General features: G+C 39.6%; 1 protein-coding gene across 1 annotated transcript in view; it reads right to left on the bottom strand.

Annotated features, from left to right (window-relative positions):
- Positions 1-3320: 3320 nt before the first annotated feature.
- LOC125457415 (profilin-2-like) overlaps positions 3321-18519 on the bottom strand; it is a 53444-nt gene continuing 38245 nt past the window's right edge. The window contains exon 3 of the mRNA XM_048541579.2: positions 3321-5454. Within this exon, the coding sequence (XP_048397536.1) occupies positions 5357-5454 (98 nt within the window). The 3' untranslated portion in view covers positions 3321-5356. The remainder of the gene's footprint in view (positions 5455-18519) is intronic.

Here is an 18519-nt window from a genome sequence, read left to right as displayed (position 1 = left end):
TTCCATTCTTCCACTTTCATTTTTGGAAACTTGACACTAGGTTTACTCACCTGAAGACATTTACATCAAATTTTGAGATGTACGCCCGCAAGTATAAATAGATTGTGTAGACATTACAAAACATTAATATTGAAGTGTTCTGAATTGAGTCTTTATAAATGCAGTAATGGAAGTGTAAATTGAGAACAGCACTCCAATGCTATAATACAAATGTATCCAATTCTTCTATACCTGTTCTTTTCAAATAAAGCCATGTAAATTGAAAAATCAGGCTGAGTTGATGGATCATTTTCATGAATTAAAAGACTCCTGTTTTTAGTGCAATGGTAAATTTGATTAAAGGTCATGTCTCTTGAAATAATGTTGGCTGTACCCTAATAGCTGAACAGTTGTTTTAAAGCAAAAGCAATCTGAGAAAGTCTTGGGACATGGCCAGTTTGAATAGAGCCTATTGATAAAATAGAGCTTGCTCTAAGGATTATGTTAAAGATGCTACTGAATTAGAGGAATAGAAATTTGTGATCTTTAGTTATCTGGACTACCTCAGGCCAATATACTTGGCCTCAGTAATTCAGGTAAAATTAGCCAGGCTTACTTTCAATTTGCTACATAATGATTTGCTGAAAAGCATGCTAGTCTGGTGTCTCCTAGCCCTTTTGCACCAAATCCACTCATTGCAAACACAACTATTATGGGTGGTGGGGCAATCATTTCTGCCTTCTGCATGTCTACATTGCATTAGGGAGAATAGAGGATATACCAATGCAAATTAGTATATTCACAATGACCTAAGCTAGTTTAGCTATTGGCATTAATTTTCAATCTAATACCTGTCATCTACACCTTGTTCAAAGTTAGTTATTAAAACCACTATGGTACCACAAAAGCTTTGCTCATCTAATCTAACCTTCAAATTACTTTATCCTTCAATATGGTCATCTAGTTTCTCCCTTAATCAGTCTTGTTCAACTTCATTGTATGACAGTGCTGATGCCCAAATTATCACTATTTGGGTGCAAAAGATCTTACTGGATTTTGTGCTGATTTTTATATTGGTTTCCTGTTAGGTCTTTCCTTAGAAACAGCAATATTTTTAAATTCACTCAAACCCCAGGACCTGACACTTTCCATCTCCAGGATGTTAAAAGAAGTAGGGGAAACACATAGTTAGGGTGTCTATAATGTTCCTTCAGAGTTGCCTGGGTACAGGAGTCACCCATCTGAGTTGGAAAACTGTACAATTCACTCTACTTCAAGAAAGTTGAAAGAGGAAAATTGGGTTTACAGACCAGCTTAATATCTGTAATGAGGAAACTGAAGTTTGGGATCAAGAACTGGGGTTACTGAACACCTAGACTGACTTAATTGGGGGAACTTGTCATCAATCCACAAAGTCATAACTGATAAACATATTTAATTTTTTAGTAGCTAAGGCAGCAGACAGGGGAATGAATGTTTATAAGCTGTTGTCAAATGCCTTCTGGGAGTCCAAAGTCCTATTTCTAGGTAGAAGGTCTCAGCACTGAGGGCAAATTATGAAGATACCTTAGATTGGTGTGTGATAGGTGACAAGGTGGAGATATGGGATAGAAACTCTAGCAGGATGTGACTAGTGTTGTTGCACTAGGGCTTCAATTATTCACATCTATTAATAACTTGAATCATTGCACAAAGTGATCAGCATTAAATTATATGCTGCCAAGTTTGAGGTGGCACAGGCACTAGCACTGCTGCTTCACATCGAGGGACATTGCTAGCTAGGTAGCATTGATTGCTTTGCTGTAATTGCCCAGTGGGCAGTTAAGGGTCAACCCCACTGCTGTGGGAATGGAGTCACATGTAGGCCAGACTAGGTAAAGTTGGCAGTTTCCTTTTAGGGAAGGACGTGAGTGAACAAGATGGATTTTTCCAGCAATCAACAATGGAGTCGTCACTGTTTAGATTCTTAATTCCAGATGTTTATTGAACTCAAATGCTACTATGTGCCATGTTGGGATTTGAATCTGGGTCTCTGGATTAACAGTCCAGTAATACCATTAGGCTGCTGCCTCCCCAGAGAGACAGCTCACCTGGGAGTACTGCAAGCAGGTTTGGGCATCACATCTTATTAGAAGGATATACTGGCCTTGGAGGGACTACAATACAAGAATAATTGAAAGTATGTAAATTGTCCAGAATTTCAAAGGTTAGGGATAATTTGATAGAGGCTTCAATACACAGTCCACAGGGAAAGATAAAGGTGGATAAACTATTTCCACTGCTTGGAGAACCTTTAGAACTAGAGGGCATAAGTCAAGGAATTGGGGTAGACACACCTGGGGTAGATAGTGTTTCTACAACTAGATGGGAGATTAGTTGTCAAACTTTCATCTGATTTAAAATTGTTAGTACTTTATAAACAAGGGATTATGGGCCAAAGGCCAAAAAGAGAGTTTGGCCACAGATTAGCCATTTCACTGCATTGTGGAACAGGCTTGAATGACATTCATGTTTTTATCACATCACCCCAGCTCCCTCAATTGCTCTTAAAAAAAAAATCTAGCTTGTCACCCTATCCTTATGCATAATCCATGCATTTCTGATAGCATTCTTGGCAAAATCCCTCTTTACAGAGTGACAAAAGAGAACAACACTTTCATACATATTCATTTTCTAACCACCAATAGTTAGGAAGGTTTTTTAAAATAAATGCCTAGCTTTTTGCAACAACTTCATTTTCATGTACATGTGTAAATTGTGATTTGAACATTTAAACAATGTGGTTAAGTTGGTTCAAAGGGTAATTCCTGCTGAATTTTGTTCTTTCAAAACCCTCTATTAAAGAAATGGTAAAGTTGCAGAGGTGATGTACAATGTGAGGCTGGATGAACACAGCAGCCCAAGCAGCATCTCAGGAGCACAAAAGCTGACATTTCGGGCCTAGACCCTTCCTCTCTGAGAAAGGGTCTAGGCCTGAAACGTCAGCTTTTGTGCTCCTGAGATGCTGCTTGGCCTGCTGTGTTCATCCAGCCTCACATTTTATCTTGGAATCTCCAGCATCTGCAGTTCCCATTATCTCTGATGTACAAAAAGGATGAGTTTGCTTTTAGATGTGCAACTAGATCTCAAATTGAAAAGTCAGTTGATCAATTCTGAAGCCCAGAAACCATATAGGTAGAAATGCACATGAATCCAAGAGGTTGTATTTCACAAGATTGTTTATCAACAATAGTGGTACAGTAAGACTAATGCATTTATTTATTTTCACATTTGAGTCATATTCCTTGATTCACAAATTGACACCCCCCCAGCCCCCCCCATACAAAAACATATAGCCAACATTTGGTTGGAATAGATTTATTTCATCTGTCTGTAAACAAGGTGGTTCAACAGTTATGGCATTTTGTAAATGCATATTAAGTCAGATGAGTTAGACTGTATCCCAGATGTAACAAAAGTGCAGGGAAAGAAAATGGACAAGTCAGCAACAAGAATTTTTAAATCTGTACATATTTCACAAGGCCTGAACATTAAGTATATGCTAGAATAACGCCCCTAAGGAAGTGCCGTTCAACTGAAAGCCTTGCAGCGGCAGTTAAAATCCATCTCACAACAGCAACAGATCAAATCTCTATGCATTATGGCACAGGATACACAAACATTTGCAAAATAATTTCACAAGACAGCCAAGTGTGATTATTCCAACCAATACCATCTCCCATTTTATTCATGTGAATACAGAAGGTTTATAATTTTGTTTGAACAAAACATAAGTTAGTGATGTGCTCAAAAACAGACATTTCCACAGATTTCAAAAACTGAGCACAAGGCAATTCTTCCACAGTTTCCTTCTGCAGCATGGGCTCACCAGGTCTAATGCATCAATTCCCTTGATTTGAAAGATTTTAAAAATGAAGTTTGTAATTTTCTATGGACGAAACTGCCACCCACATATACTAACAAAAGCAGTGACCATCAACTAACATTCATGTAAAAGTTTGAATATATTCATCCAAATTGCTAATGCAATATTGAGGAGTGGCAGCAGTCCTTTAATGGCATCACACAGCAGTCTGTGCTCATTTAAAAAACCCCAAGCTGCAACTTAATTGGTCCTATGAAGCACTCAAAACCAGACACTCCAGATGGTTGTGTTTAGGATATCTACTGTTCAAAATGGCAACCTTTGTTAAAAAGTTAACTTACATTAAAAAGGAGCTGGCAAAACAATATTTTTTAAGTGCCTGAGCTACTGCAAAGATGGGATGTCCCCAGAGATTAAACTGATCAAAGTCAGGATTGTGACATGTCCATGGGGAGGGAAAAAAAATCATTTACACACACACCTGGAGCAGTTCTGCAATTACACCCATGAAGTCAATGCACAAGGTCTAATACTACACAGTTAGGCATTCATGTTAAGAGAGTGCATCCACAAAACTGATGCAAAATTACCCATTACGACTCATTTACAAGTAGTGAAACTGAAGGAAAATTGAAATGTTTTAACAATGAGAATGGGTAATGGATGTACAGGAAAGCATAAATTATGGCAAGCAGATAATGGATGCAGTTACCCTCCAATATGCTCAAACAAAACAGGAAGACTAGGTGAGCTCTGCAACTTCGCAGAAGTGCTGACTCAGCAACACTTAATTTGAAATTGTACTACCAGCACCTTCTTTAAATTTTACAAAAGCACTTCAATGGGGAAGTGGAAGGAGAGAGAATAATCAGTACCTGGTTTGGTGACGATGTCAATTAATTCTCTAAATGCTAAAACAAAGCAATGCCCAGGCTTAGCAAGTCAGCCCTATTTTTTTTTTGCAACAATATCAGAAGTAATAACATGCACATCACCATTTAGTTATTGTGCTAATGGTGTCAAAACATGGGATTTACTTTCCATTACACCTACAATGTTATTACAATTAAATAGTAAGGGGGCAAAGGGAATAAATGCGATCAGAAGTGGATAAACTTAAGAAAAAAATTCTACCAACTACACCCTGGTAGCACTGCCAATTCAACTGGGTAGTGAGGATGAATGAGTTGCTAGGTGGATGGGAAGAGGCTACTTAGTATCCAGAATTCCTCAGGTATATAACCATGGTAAATGTTTTCTTGTTGAGTACCCCTCCAGTGGACACTTTCCTTTCCCATGATAACCAATGCTGGAGCACACAAGGGAGGAAAAAAAATGAAAAATTTAAACTTTCCCCACCAATACTGGGATATGAAGGAGACATTGGTTCATATCCCCACAACCCTGCACTGCTATTAAGCTTTCTGTAACTTCAATGTGAAAGAGTAGGTGACTGCTAAAGGAAACTTTAATAGCAATTTTTTTAAACTACTGAATAGGAATCCTGGCCAACTAGAATCCAGATTCTCTCAAGTATTTTGCCATCAAGAATGCCTTTTTATTGAGGAGTCCTCCGTGGATCCCTTCTTTTCCCATTACAAAGACCAAGACTGGAAAAAAAGGAAAACATCATAAATTACAGTCATGACAAAATACAGTTACATGGCTTTATGATGACAAGCAATGTCTTACATAAACCTTTACTGCAGTATGGTTTTATTCAAGTGGATTTAACTAGACCCAGATCCTTCAGCATAATGCCATATTAAAATTAATATTCAATGCAATTATGTTGCAAATTTAGAGATACTGCTCAAATCATGCAATGAAAATTCTTAACCTGAAAATATCAATACCTTAAACACCATGATTTATATAAATCAAGATTTTTTTAAAAAGATAACCAAAATCTCAAAGCAAAGGAAAATACATAGTCATTAGATCCTAGTTATGTACTAGAAATGAAATTTTACAAAAAAGTTCTCAGCTAGCATACAGCAAGACAGGAGCCAGTTCATGCAAAAGCAATTTCCAAAGTATTTACCCTGAACACTTGGCCTTAACTGAAACCTAGATTGCTCATTGAAAAGGTTTTAATTTTAAGTTGGTGACCAAGAGGACAATTTGCTCCATAAATACGATGCAAGCTGCTCTGAAGTAATGAATAAAAACATTAGGTAGATACTATAGCTCCATCAATCCATATAAAAAGGATATACACAGTGTGTGAGGGCAGAGAAAAATTGTTTGTGAAAGGAAACTAAGTATAGAAAGCAATACAAGGAATTCCAGAATAAATGCTTCTAGAAACATGTTTTCTCATAAAAAGAATATTCATTTCTTGACCAAGTAACTGCTTGTTGCTCTTTTTGCTGCTAAGTCTGAGTTAGAAAACAGGCGTGACAATCTTTCAGAGGCTACAAACATTACTGATGTTAGATTCAAGTCCTGAAAATGTGTCCATCATATCCATACAAAGCTGTACTAGTTGAATATTTCAAAAACTCTGCTTTTTGTAAGTGCTTCTGTAAGGTTTTTTTGGTTGGAACATTCAAACATGTTATGGGGTTTTTGGATTATTTATCCATACCGATCAAGAGGGCCCAACATAACAGCTTCAAACATTAGCTCTACAGACTCATCACTAGAATGGAAAACCTTCCAAACCTATTAACATTATTCCAGGAAACTAGTCTAGCTGAGAGTAATCCAAGTTGATTTAATTTTTCAATTTGAAGATTTAATAGACGTCCCTCATGTGACTCAAGAAATGTTGCAGCTTTATTACAGATAACTGTTTAGATAGTTCAGCAACCAGCATAGCAGTAAAAGAGCAAGGCTAGTGATAACGTTTGTTATGGGCACATTTCTCTTAGTATCAGCATAGATTTTAGCTACATCCAGTCTACACATGGAATGGGGGCTTCACTTATTGATAGATTCAGCAAATAACTATACTGATTGCAGCTAAAAGTAATCATGGACTAAAAATCTGTAGACAGGCCAAAAAACTGCAAATGAATATTAAACTATAGAAATATTTGAGGATAAATAGTTACATTTAAAAATTAAAGTCAAAATGATTCAATTGAAAAAGGGGCTACAGTACACATTAGCAGCTTTTACACTGCCACAAAAAAATTCTAAATTATGGCAAGGGGTTATGATAAAAATCACAGGTCAAGAGTATGATAAAAACTCAAAGGCAGTCATTAAGGTTTTAAAAAAGGGGTCCTTGGAACTACACTTCTCCTTACAGTTGGGCAACATTTTGCAATTCACTACGTAGGAAATTACTTCCAATCCATTACTGGCTTTACACAGTAGGAGCAAATATAAACATAACCAAGATGGCAGCTCAAATACCAGTTGGTCAAGCATGTCCACTGTTGGAACATAAAAATAACACAGTAGGCCTTTTAATGACCACTTCCTACCCTCTAACTTGTTTCACCATTAGATCATAATGGAGCTATTAACTCCAGTTACTAGGTTAGATACAACCCCAAATATCCTTGTCTAACAAAAAATTATCCATCCGATTCCAAGCTTAGCAGTTTTTGGTGCAGGTTGGAGAAAGGAGAAAAGAAGAATTTGCTGACATCAGCATGATCAGTCTAGCCCTAATTTTACTGCTGTGTTCCCTTGTACGAAATGCCTCCGTAGGAAATTGCCTTGGCCTCAAATTCTTTAATCACTGAAAAATATGGAGTGATATTAGGATAACACAAGCTATACAACTTTATAGTACTGATGTCACTGACAAATCTGTATTACACCTGATCCATCCTTTGAAGTGCAGTACCCACAAATGATACGTAGTACTTTTAACTTTATGCTAACTGTGGCGGCGGGGGGGGGGGGGGGGGGTTGGAGTGATAAAGTGCTATGTATCTTTGGGCAAGATGAAACTTCAAAAGTGTACATTGTTCATTTTTCCATTTATTATCTGCTAAAGGGTTTAAAAAAATCTTTGTTCAGCTCCAATCCTAAAAACTTCAAAAGACCATGCTAATTGGATGGCAACTCCCAATGACTCATCTACAGTGTGCATGCAGATGTTAGTCATTGAAGTTATCCAACTCCCCTTTTTAAATGGCAGCATCTGTGGAGAGGGAAGCAGAGTTAACACTAAGTCTTGAACGACTTCAGTTCTGAAAAGTCATATCAGACTCGAAACGTTAACTCAATTCTCTCTGCATGGATCATGCCAGACTAGCCAAGTTAGACCAGCATTGTTTATTTCCAATTTCCAGCATCTGCACCATTTTTTGAACACTTGCAGCAAGAAAAAAAAATGACACCAGGGTTTCCCAATGCAAAAGTTGCAAGCTGAGATTCCAGAGTGAAGGTCAGAGGCAATAATGGCTGGAACAGAGCTTCAATCAAGCAAACAGATGCTAGATAGCTATAAATCCTGCATTCTGACCCATGGTGTAAATGTCGTCCTAGAGAGGCCCGTTTGGGTGCCGGAGCCAATGATTTTACATGCTTTTAGAATAAAGATCTCTCTGTTGCTCTATTCCACACAGCTCCTACAGTTCTCACTGGAGAGGGGGGCAAAAAAACTTTCCAGCAACCTCCCTAGCCAAGCTATTCCACTACAATGGCAACTACTCAGCAATGCCAAAAACTGCACAGGCATAATTTGTACACAAAGAGAGCAGGACAAATCCAACCTGGTAAATACCATACTAAATCAGTCTCTCAACAAATGAAGGAAGAAGTCAGTGCTATTAAGCAGCACCCATGTAAAGGAATGCAGTGCTCATTGGCTCGCATTGTGAATTCTGTCAGCTTAGCTTAGCTCAGCTCCTGACCGAGTCAGAAACTTGATGGAATGAGTGCAGTTCCAATAATATTCAACAAACTCAATTATATACAAAGCAACTTGCTGGACTAGCATCACATCCACAAACATTCACTCCCTTCACCACTGATCGTAACGCTACTGTCATGACCTACATGAAGTTCTGCAGTAAGTCAGAGGCTTCTCTGACAGCACCTTCCAAACCTAAAAACCTCCATCACCTAGGACAACTGCAGTATGTTAATAGGAAGGCCACCATCTGCAGTTTCCCTTCCACATTACATACCATAGTCACGTGGGACTACATCTCAACTGCTACTGGTTCATAAGAGCTGCTAGACTGTTCCAGCATTGTGGTATGGGGCATTCAAAGATTGTAGCTACTCAAAGCACCTCACCAGGTGTTTCTTCTGATGGGCAATAAATGCTACACTAAACTGTGAAATTCAACCAAGCTCATCCATCTATTGTCTCACGCAAGTTGTGACCAAAGCACCAGTCTCCTTAACTGTAATACAGGCTCAACATTTCCTCAAAAAGCACAACCTCCATTCTATAACTACCTTCAAACTATTTCCAATAAATATATATAACCTGAAAAATGACCAGCCCTGGATGTAGTACTTTAAGTGTGGTCTAACACCTTACAAAGTTGTACCAAGGCTTCCCCATTCTTAGATTCACTCATAATATTGGTCAGTCTAATTGCCTTTATCACTTACTGTACTTGCATGCCAATTTCATCAAGTGATATCAGCACTCTTCAATGCAGTACAAGTTTACTAAACCAGGAAGTGTATTAACTGGTTTGTCCAGTTTTGTTTACAGCAAAAGAGCAAAACTGCTGTACTTAGCTTAATAAGTCACTGCATTTTTTTTAAGCCAAAGGAAGCTCTGCATGCTTGAACCCAAGATCACGTGCTTCAAAAACTAGTTGTAACGTTTTTTGGTAGGGGGCAGAAGAGAAGGAGTGATAAAGAAGGGAACAGAAAGATGACCAGAAGGATCTTAATTTTAAGACAAACTAAAAAAGGCTGTAAAAATTGTGGCTTGTGTACTTTGTTCTTTGATTCAGAGCGCAATTTTTTTCCTTTTTTTGCTCCTTAGCAAAAAGACAAACCTGTCTTCAGCAAACTGGATAGTTCAACTTGATGGAAATCATGTGTGCAAAATATTCACATGCAACATTTGTCAAAACAATCATTGTTTGGTAAAATCTTGCTATCCTGGATTTGTGCAGTACCTTAAAAATAAAATGTCCTTCTAGTTTTAATATTCTAAAGTAAATATCCATCAAGGCCAAACTAAAGTTAGGTAAATTGTATAAATAGGAGAACAGAATTAGGCCATTTGGCCCATCTAATCTACTCTCCTATTCAAGTCACAGCTAGTGTGTTTCTCCATCCCATTCTCCTACCATCTGTGCCCTTAAGACCCTTACTAATCAAGGAACGCATCTGTTTTGAGACAGTCAATGACTTAATGTCACAGAAGGTTGTGGATGCCGAGTGCCACAGATTCACCACTTTCTGGTTTGAAATATCAGCAGCTTTCCACAAAGTTAAAATAAAATTTCCAAACTGAAAGCTCCCATTGATGAGTTGGTGTGAACTTTAAACTTTTAAGTTTTACCTTGTAACAAAATACCAATGTCAGACATGTTGCCTGACAACTTAAACAGCCAGAAAATTTCAGCCAGATGGAGATACTAGAGGGAAAACAGCGACTAAATGCTTGGTGGAGGATTAAAAGAATTTGATGCGGGAAATAAGGGTTCTGGGCAGGTTGCTGAGGAAAATGTAGAATCTTATTTTGCTGTGTCTGCCATTTAAGGTATGCGCTGCATGTTCTACCACTGAATTCACACATCTTGTTAATTCCTAGAGTTACAGAAAATATATATATATATACTGTTTTGTTGAATGTTGTACACTAGAAAACCTTTTTAAAAGCCACAGAATCTTCTGACTTAATTCCTTTAGTAAATACTGTCAGAATCCTGTAATTTTCTCCAAGGGCACTGTGGGTCTACCAACATGTAGACTACAGTTGCTGATGGAGGCAGCTCATCAGCACCTACTGGATAAATGCTGGCCAGCCAGTGACACCCACATCCCAAGATGGGTTTTTAAAAACCCTAAACAAAATATTATGGATACTTAATACATTTAGATTAGATTCCCTACAGTGTGGAATCAGGCCCTTCGGCCCAACAAGTCTACATCACCCTTTGGAACATCCCACGCAAACCCATCCCCCTGTAACCCACACACCCCTGAACACTATGGGCAATTTAGCTTGGCCAATCCACCTTGCCTGCACATCTGTGGACCGTGGGAGGAAACCCATGCAGACACAGGGAGAATGCACAAACTCTGCACAGACAGTTGCTCCAGGCCGGTATTGAACCCGGGTCCCTGGTGTTGAGGGGCTGCATTTGAGCCACCGTGCCACCCCAAAGCTGACATTTAACTCAAAATAAAAAGCTAAGTTTTCTAGATGAGCCACCCACCACAACGTCCCAAACCCTTTTCAATTCTGACATGGCAGGAGTCAGGAATACAAACAAAAATACTCATTAGCCTGGGTAAGGCCAACTACAAATTGGACAGAACATATCTGACTAGTACATGCAAGCTACTAGACTATCTACTCCCAGCATATCATGCCCGTAAGACACAGTTTTTTGCAAAACATCTCCTGAATTCAAGAGCTCCACTAAGAACAAACAAACAATAAATAAAAATCAATACAAATGTCAGCCCCAAAGTCACAGATCTGAAGTAGTTAACTAACTCCATCTGTCAAAATTCTTGATCACCCCATTCAGCAAGATGCAGTAATGTCACCAGAAAAACTGTAACTATGCACTAAGTATTCTACTAGTGATAGGAATAAATGCTAAATCAATACTCACATCAAGTACAGCAGACTAATTACATTCAAGATATGCATACTAAATCATTATCCACACCAAATCAGGAGACAAGTATTTATATAAAAAACATACAGTCACTTCATGACAGCTTATCCTGTTCGTAAGAAATAGCTCTGCCTTCAACCCTATTCCCACTGAACTCGTGGCCCAACTTTCTTTTCTGGTCCCCATATTGACTGCTATTAACAGTTTTGTTCAGTCACTGCTCTTCTGTAAGATGTCATTGTTTTCTTCCCCCACTCTTTTCAGAAGTTCAACCCTGAACCCCAATATCCTGTAAATCACTGCCCATTTCCAACTTTTCCTTTCTAAGTCCTTTAATGTGTTCTTACCTTCCAAGTTAATGGCCATCATTCCCACAACTCCACAAATCTTCCCAGACTTTTATTCCTGCCACACAACCAAAACGTCAAACATCATCCTAAAGAACTACAAACTTTCCCTTCATCCTTTTGGTCTTTTTTGCATCCTGCAACACAGCTGATCACACTACCCTCCACCAGCCATCATGGTGCTGTTGGGAAATGTTTCTTGGCTTCATGGTGATCATAAAAGTAAGTATATTAGTTCTAATGCTTCCACTACTCCCATAGCTACCTTCTAGTCCTCAGCTCCACGCTGTCATCTGAAACACAGTGACACTTCTCACACTGCAACAACCAGTTCTAACTTGAAGTCTTCCACAATTGCCAACTTAATTGACATCCAGTCTGGATGAAGGAAAATTTCCAAATCAAATCCTGAAGCCTGTATATCTGGCCCTTCCTCCAAACTCCACTCCCTAGCTACAGACTCCAACCATCTCCACCGCAATAATCAGACTGAACCCATCTTTCATAATCACACTGCTACATTACATCCAGATAAGAGCTAATGACCACATTCATGCATCAGTTACCATCTCCACATCAACTTTACTCAGGCAAAGCAGACAAAGGGGAACCCATATGTATGATGGTCTTGGATTTCATAAAGTCATTTAACAGAGACAGAGACAGTGTCTCAAAAGGTTAACACTAGAGCGTGAAGTCAGCGGTAACATTAACCATCCAACAGAAGCAGTGAGTGAGTAGGGAAAAATTGGGTCTTCTTCCCAGGTTGGAAAACTAACTAGTGGGGTGTTGTACAGAATCTGGTGTTGGTGCCTTAACAACTCAAATCAAATTTGATGGTTTTGACAGGCCAAATGGCCCAATATCTGCTCCTGTCTTACGGCAGCTAAATGCCTACCACGTACAAAAAGTAAAAACAAGTTGCAAATGCTGGAAATGAGAAGCAACCACAAAATGCTAAAAACCCTCTCCACAGATATTTTCCACTTGGAAAACATTGGAAGAACATGACGACAAAGTTTACAGAAGGAAAAAATAAACACATTAGAAGAGTGGGCAAAAGGTCCGACAGATTAAATTTAAGTATGTGATAAAAGGTGATGCACAGGAGACGCTAAATAAAATAACCGCCCATGATGTTAGGAGCAAGGTATGGCATGGATACAGGATTGGCTGACTGGCAGAAGGAAGTGGAAGGCAAATGAAAATCACTTTCATTTTGAGGGGGCTATAATACAAAGAGCAGAAATGTACTGAGGCTGTATAATGCTCTAGTCAAGACACTGAGGCTTGGGCTCCATATCTATCAATGTGCTGACTTTGGAGGGGGTCCAGGGATGGCTTACAAGAATGATCCCAGGAATGAGGGGCTCGTCATGTGACCAGCAGTTGAGGATTCTGGCCTGTAGAAGGACTTTGGTAGGGGAACAGCAAAGATCTCACCTGAAACTTACAGAATACAGAGAAGTTTTAATAGTGTGGGCACAGAGGAAGTGTCTGTCCTGATCATGGAAATGTCGAGGACCAAAAAGCACAGCCTCAAAGTGAAGCAACAATCCTTTAGAACTGATAAGGAAGAATCTATTCAGCCAGTCGGTGATAATCTGCAGAACTTACTGCCACAGAAGGCAGTGGCAGCCAAGGCTCACATTATTTCAGACAGAAGATGGATTATTAAGTGAGACTGGAGAATGTGGCTGATGTTTCTCAACTCCAAATCAAATAATGGAAAAAACTTGATGGGCTGAATGGATTAAATCTCATATCCTTGTAATACAAGGACCCAAGCTATTAAAAATTTCCAACCTAAACCAAGATGCTACTTCAAAATTGACTCAGGAAAAAAGGTATTTTTCTAAACAATTTCATCTTCAGTGGCTTAGTATCACTTTTTACCAAGTTAAAAATCGTATTAAAACAAAACATTTGAGATCATTTAAAATTTTGTACATGCAATAGTTGCAGGTCCAGCTCTACAGGACAGAAATTCTAGACCATACGCACGGTTAGACATCTAACTTTAAATGCCAGTTAAATTATACCGAGGGAGACAGGATTTCTTCACATACAAGTGCAATGATCAAGAAACACCTGATGTACCCTGCCTCAAAGTATGCTCCACTTTTAGATTAGATTCTCTAGGTGTGGAAACAGGCCCTTCGGCCCAATAAGTCCACACCGCCCCTTGCGGTGTCCCACCCAGACCCATCCCCCTATTACCCACACACCCCTGAACACTACAGGCAATTTAGCATGGCCAATCCACCCAACCTGCACATCTTTGGACTGTGGGAGGAAATTGGAGCACCCGGAAGAAACCCATGTAGACACAGGGAGAATGTGCAAACTCCGCACAGACAGACAGTCGCCCGAGGCTGGAATCGAACCCGGGACCCTGGCACTGTGAGGCTGCAGTGCTAACCGCTGACCCACCGTGCCACAAGCAAGCAAATAAACTTCACCAAAGTAGGTGCAAAACTGAGGAAGATGGGGAATAAATAAATAGGGAATCCTGCAAGGTTAGAAAAGGTAATAAGTCACAGACTGGATGGGTTACATTCTAAGACATAAAAGGAATAGATACAGGTAGCGGATGCACTGGTAACAATCTTTCAAGAATGCTTAAATTCCGGGCAAGTTCCATAGGACTGGAAATTGAACAAGGTAGCAGCTTTATTCAAAAAGGAAGGGAAGGGGAGACAAAAATAAACACAAACAGGCAACTAACTACAGGCCGGTCAGCTTTAATTTTCCCATGGGCAATAGTTTAGTTCATTATAAAAACATGCAACAGCAAATAAAAACAGATATAGAAATCTAGTCAAATGGAGTCAACACAGCTGTACGAAGGGGAAGTCATAGATCAGAATCCCTAGAGTGGAAACAGGCCTGTCAGCCCAACAAATCCATTCCAGCCCTCTGAGCATCCCACCCAGAACAATCCACCACAGCCCATCTAACCTACACATCCCTGAACAATACGGACAATTTAGCATGGCCAATCCACCTAGCCTGCACATCTCTGGACTGTGGGAGGAAACCCACGCAGACAGTTGTCTGGGGTTGAGGCAGCAGTGCAAACCACTAAGCCACCGTGCCAGCCTGAAAAATTGAGGTAACAAACAAAACAAAGAAGTGGGAAAAGTGAACTAATAGATAAAGATACTTGGATATCCAAAAGGCAGTCAAAAAAAGAGTGCCAAATATGTAAGAGTTATTAAAAAAAGGAGACAGCATGGTATTGGAACTAGTATATCAGCATGGAAGGAAGACTGGCAACCAAAAGACATTTGGGACAGTATTTTTCAGGATGGTAATCTACTGCCACCATAATTATTCACTATACATCAGTAACTTGGAGGAGAAAAGTCAACGTACTATCAAGTTTGCAGGTGACAAAAATAGGACTGGCAAGTATGAAAATAAGTCTGGGGCAGATCAAATGAGTGGTTGAAAAGCTTGGGAGATGGATTTGCCATTTAATCTCAGTACACATCACTCCTTCAATAATCCCAATAAATTGGCCAAACAATTTTCCTGTCAGTCATAAGACCACATGGGCTCCAATCATGACAATATGAAGCAGAATGAGCACAGCAGGCCAAGCAGCAGAGGAGCAGGAAAGTTTGACGTGTCGGGTCGAGATCCTTCTTCAGAAATGGGGGAGGGGAAGGGGATTCTGAAATAAATAGGGAGGCAGACAGAAGATGTGGGAAGAGGAGACAGACAGGTCAAAGAGGTGGGGTTAGAGCCAGTAAAGGTGAATACAGGAGAGAGGAATGGTTAGGGAGGCAGGGACTAGCTGGGCTGGTTTTGGGATGCAGTCAGGGGAGGGGAAATTTAAGCTTGTGAAGTCCACATTGATACCCTTGGGCTGCAGGGTTCCCAAGCGAAATACAAGATGCTGTTCCTGCATCTTTCAGGGTGTCATTGTGGCAGTGCAGGAGCCCAGGATGAACATGCCGTCCCAGGAGTGGTGGGTCATAGGGAAAGAGGAGTTGAAATGGTTCACGACTGGGAGGTGTAGTTGTTTATTGCGAACTGGGCATAGGTGTTCTGCAAAAGCGGTCCCCAAGCCTCCACTTGGTTTCCCCGATGTAGAGGAGGCCACAACAGGAACAGCAGATACAATATATCACATTAACAGACGTGCAGGTGAACATCTGTTCAATGTGAAAAGTCTTAGGGCCTAGGACAGGGGTGAGTTTCGGGGCAGGTGTAGCACTTGCTTCGGCTGCAGGGAGAAGTCTGGGGTGGTGGGGGTTGGAGGGGAGTGTGGAGCGGACAAGGGATTCACAGAGTGTGTGGTCCTTTGGGAAAACACAAAGGGTGGGGAGGGAAAAAATGTCTTTGGTAGTGAGGTCAGATTGCAGAAACGCAAGATGACACGTTGGGATCTGGAGGTTGGTGGGGTGTTATGAGAGGACGAGGGGGATTCTGGTTTGGTTATTACTGCGCATAGGGTGTGAGCAAAGAGTTGCAGGAAATGCTCCAATCATGTTTTTCCACCCGAGTGCCCAATTATAATAACCTTATCAATTCTGACATGTTCCTCATGATATGCCAGTTTTAAAAATTAGTCTTGTGCAATCAACATCTATTAAAGCCAGTCTGGGCCACGTAAGTTCGAACTGAATTGCTGTTTTGTGCCACAGGAGGCTCCACAGCACTGAGGACGACATCTCGTAAGGGGACAAAATGTCTTGCTGTCAAATCTCTCAGCTGTGAGCACACCAACATCTACAACCTTTTCTGGTTAGTCTGACAACAAAATAAAACTCCAAAAAGCACTTCAAACTTAACACGTGCTTCAGCAGACTGGAACAGATTGCCTGCCCTTTAGAAAAGTAAGGAAGTGTATTAAGCGGACATCAGTATTGAAAACAACGTCATAAAGGTTTGGGAAATCTGACTGCATTTTACTATAAGGAAAGAGGAAACTATGCAGCCGACGTATATTGCATCAAAATTCAAAAAGTCAATAGAAATTCAAAATAACAAAGCTCTAGGATAAATGTCAATTAATAAGACCATTTTAATTAGCACACAGGCTAATGTGCACTTGAACAGTATGCCATTAAACATTATTAGTTTTTTCACAAGAAATGGGCTTTGACGGCTAGGTAGCACTTACTGCCCGAGGTGGTGGCCACCTTCAACCACAGCCTATATACCCACACAGTGTAGTCAGGAAGTTAGAGGGAGCTCACAACCTTGACAAATTTGGAAAGTGCGGAGGAGCCTTGGTGAGTTGCTCTGCTGCATTTTGACAGATTGCACACACTTACCATGTATAATTGGTAGTGAAGTTAGAGAAGATTCAACATGGATGGGATGTTAAATTGAGCAGGCTGCTTTCTCCAAAAAAAGCCAGCATATTTACTAAAATGTGTTAAATAATGTTAGGTAGACAACCAAAGCTTCAGGGGAAAATAAAAATCAGCAATGCAAGTTTAAATAAAAACGTTATTCCCAATGTTGCGAAGCAGAGGGAAGGAAGCAAAGTAGTTGTGCTGGTAATGAAAAAAATTAAAACACAATTTAACTCAAGACTCCTGAGATGCTGCTTGGCCTGCTGTGTTCATCCAGCTCCACACTTTTATCTGAACTCAAGACAGATTGTTGTTAAAAAACAGAAACTGGCAGAAGTGAATTTTTTCAACCTGTCGGGAGGAAAAGTATACTTTATGGTTTAAAGTGTTTAAAAAACTGACATCTGTTGGGTTAAGATGGTGGTAAAGCATGTCACAAGTTAATGCAATACAGACTTTACTGTTTTACCAGTTATCTAGAGTATCCTATGGATTTACTACCACTCATTTAAGGACATCTAACAGAGTCTCTCAAATTGGAATACCATTTAAAAAGCAAAAAACCTAACCAGTATAACTGTGAACTCTGATACAATTACTAATCCAGTCTAAATCTAGGGCAATACCAGAATCAATAATTGAGCAACATTTTTCACTTTTTCTAAAGGAAGAGAGAACCATGTAACAAGGATTCTTTTGGTAATCTGCATAAATGGATGGTCAAACAAGATCAGGATGAGGTACCACTTGGTTGAATTGCATGATGGGAGAAAGGACAAGGAAAATGTTCTGAAGAAACTGGGCTTTTGCCTATTAATGCAGTTTTCATTGAGCCAATGTCTTGTTTGTTTGGAGAAAGCACACCAAACACTTATTGCACACAAAATGCAAACTAGCCAATTTGTGTACACAACTTTGATTACTTGCCCAAGTAGAAAAATTGCAAGAATATTTAAAAATTTAATCTTAGACTAGATTTAGAAAGTTACAATATTTCACTTTTGCTACATGAACTAATTGCAGTAACATATTGTTAAGTTTTAATAGACAGGGTAATAAAAGCCTGAAGCATGCCTCTTGTTTAATTGTTTAATTTTAACTCCTCAGGTTTACAGCACTCAATAGCTGCAGATTTAAAGTTCCTTCTGTGGGCTGTGCATCAAAAATGTGTTTTGGAATTTTGCAAATTGATTTCAAACAGAAAAGAAAGCATATAAATCCAAATGTTTGAAAATTTCAAGCTCCATGTTTATTGCTAACTCCACATCCTTCAATGGTTTTAA

Source organism: Stegostoma tigrinum, chromosome 14 (genome assembly GCF_030684315.1).
Source record: "Stegostoma tigrinum isolate sSteTig4 chromosome 14, sSteTig4.hap1, whole genome shotgun sequence".
NCBI lineage: Eukaryota > Metazoa > Chordata > Chondrichthyes > Orectolobiformes > Stegostomatidae > Stegostoma > Stegostoma tigrinum.
The sequence above is the reverse complement of the archived record's forward strand: the minus strand, read 5'-3'. Positions and strand labels throughout refer to the sequence as shown.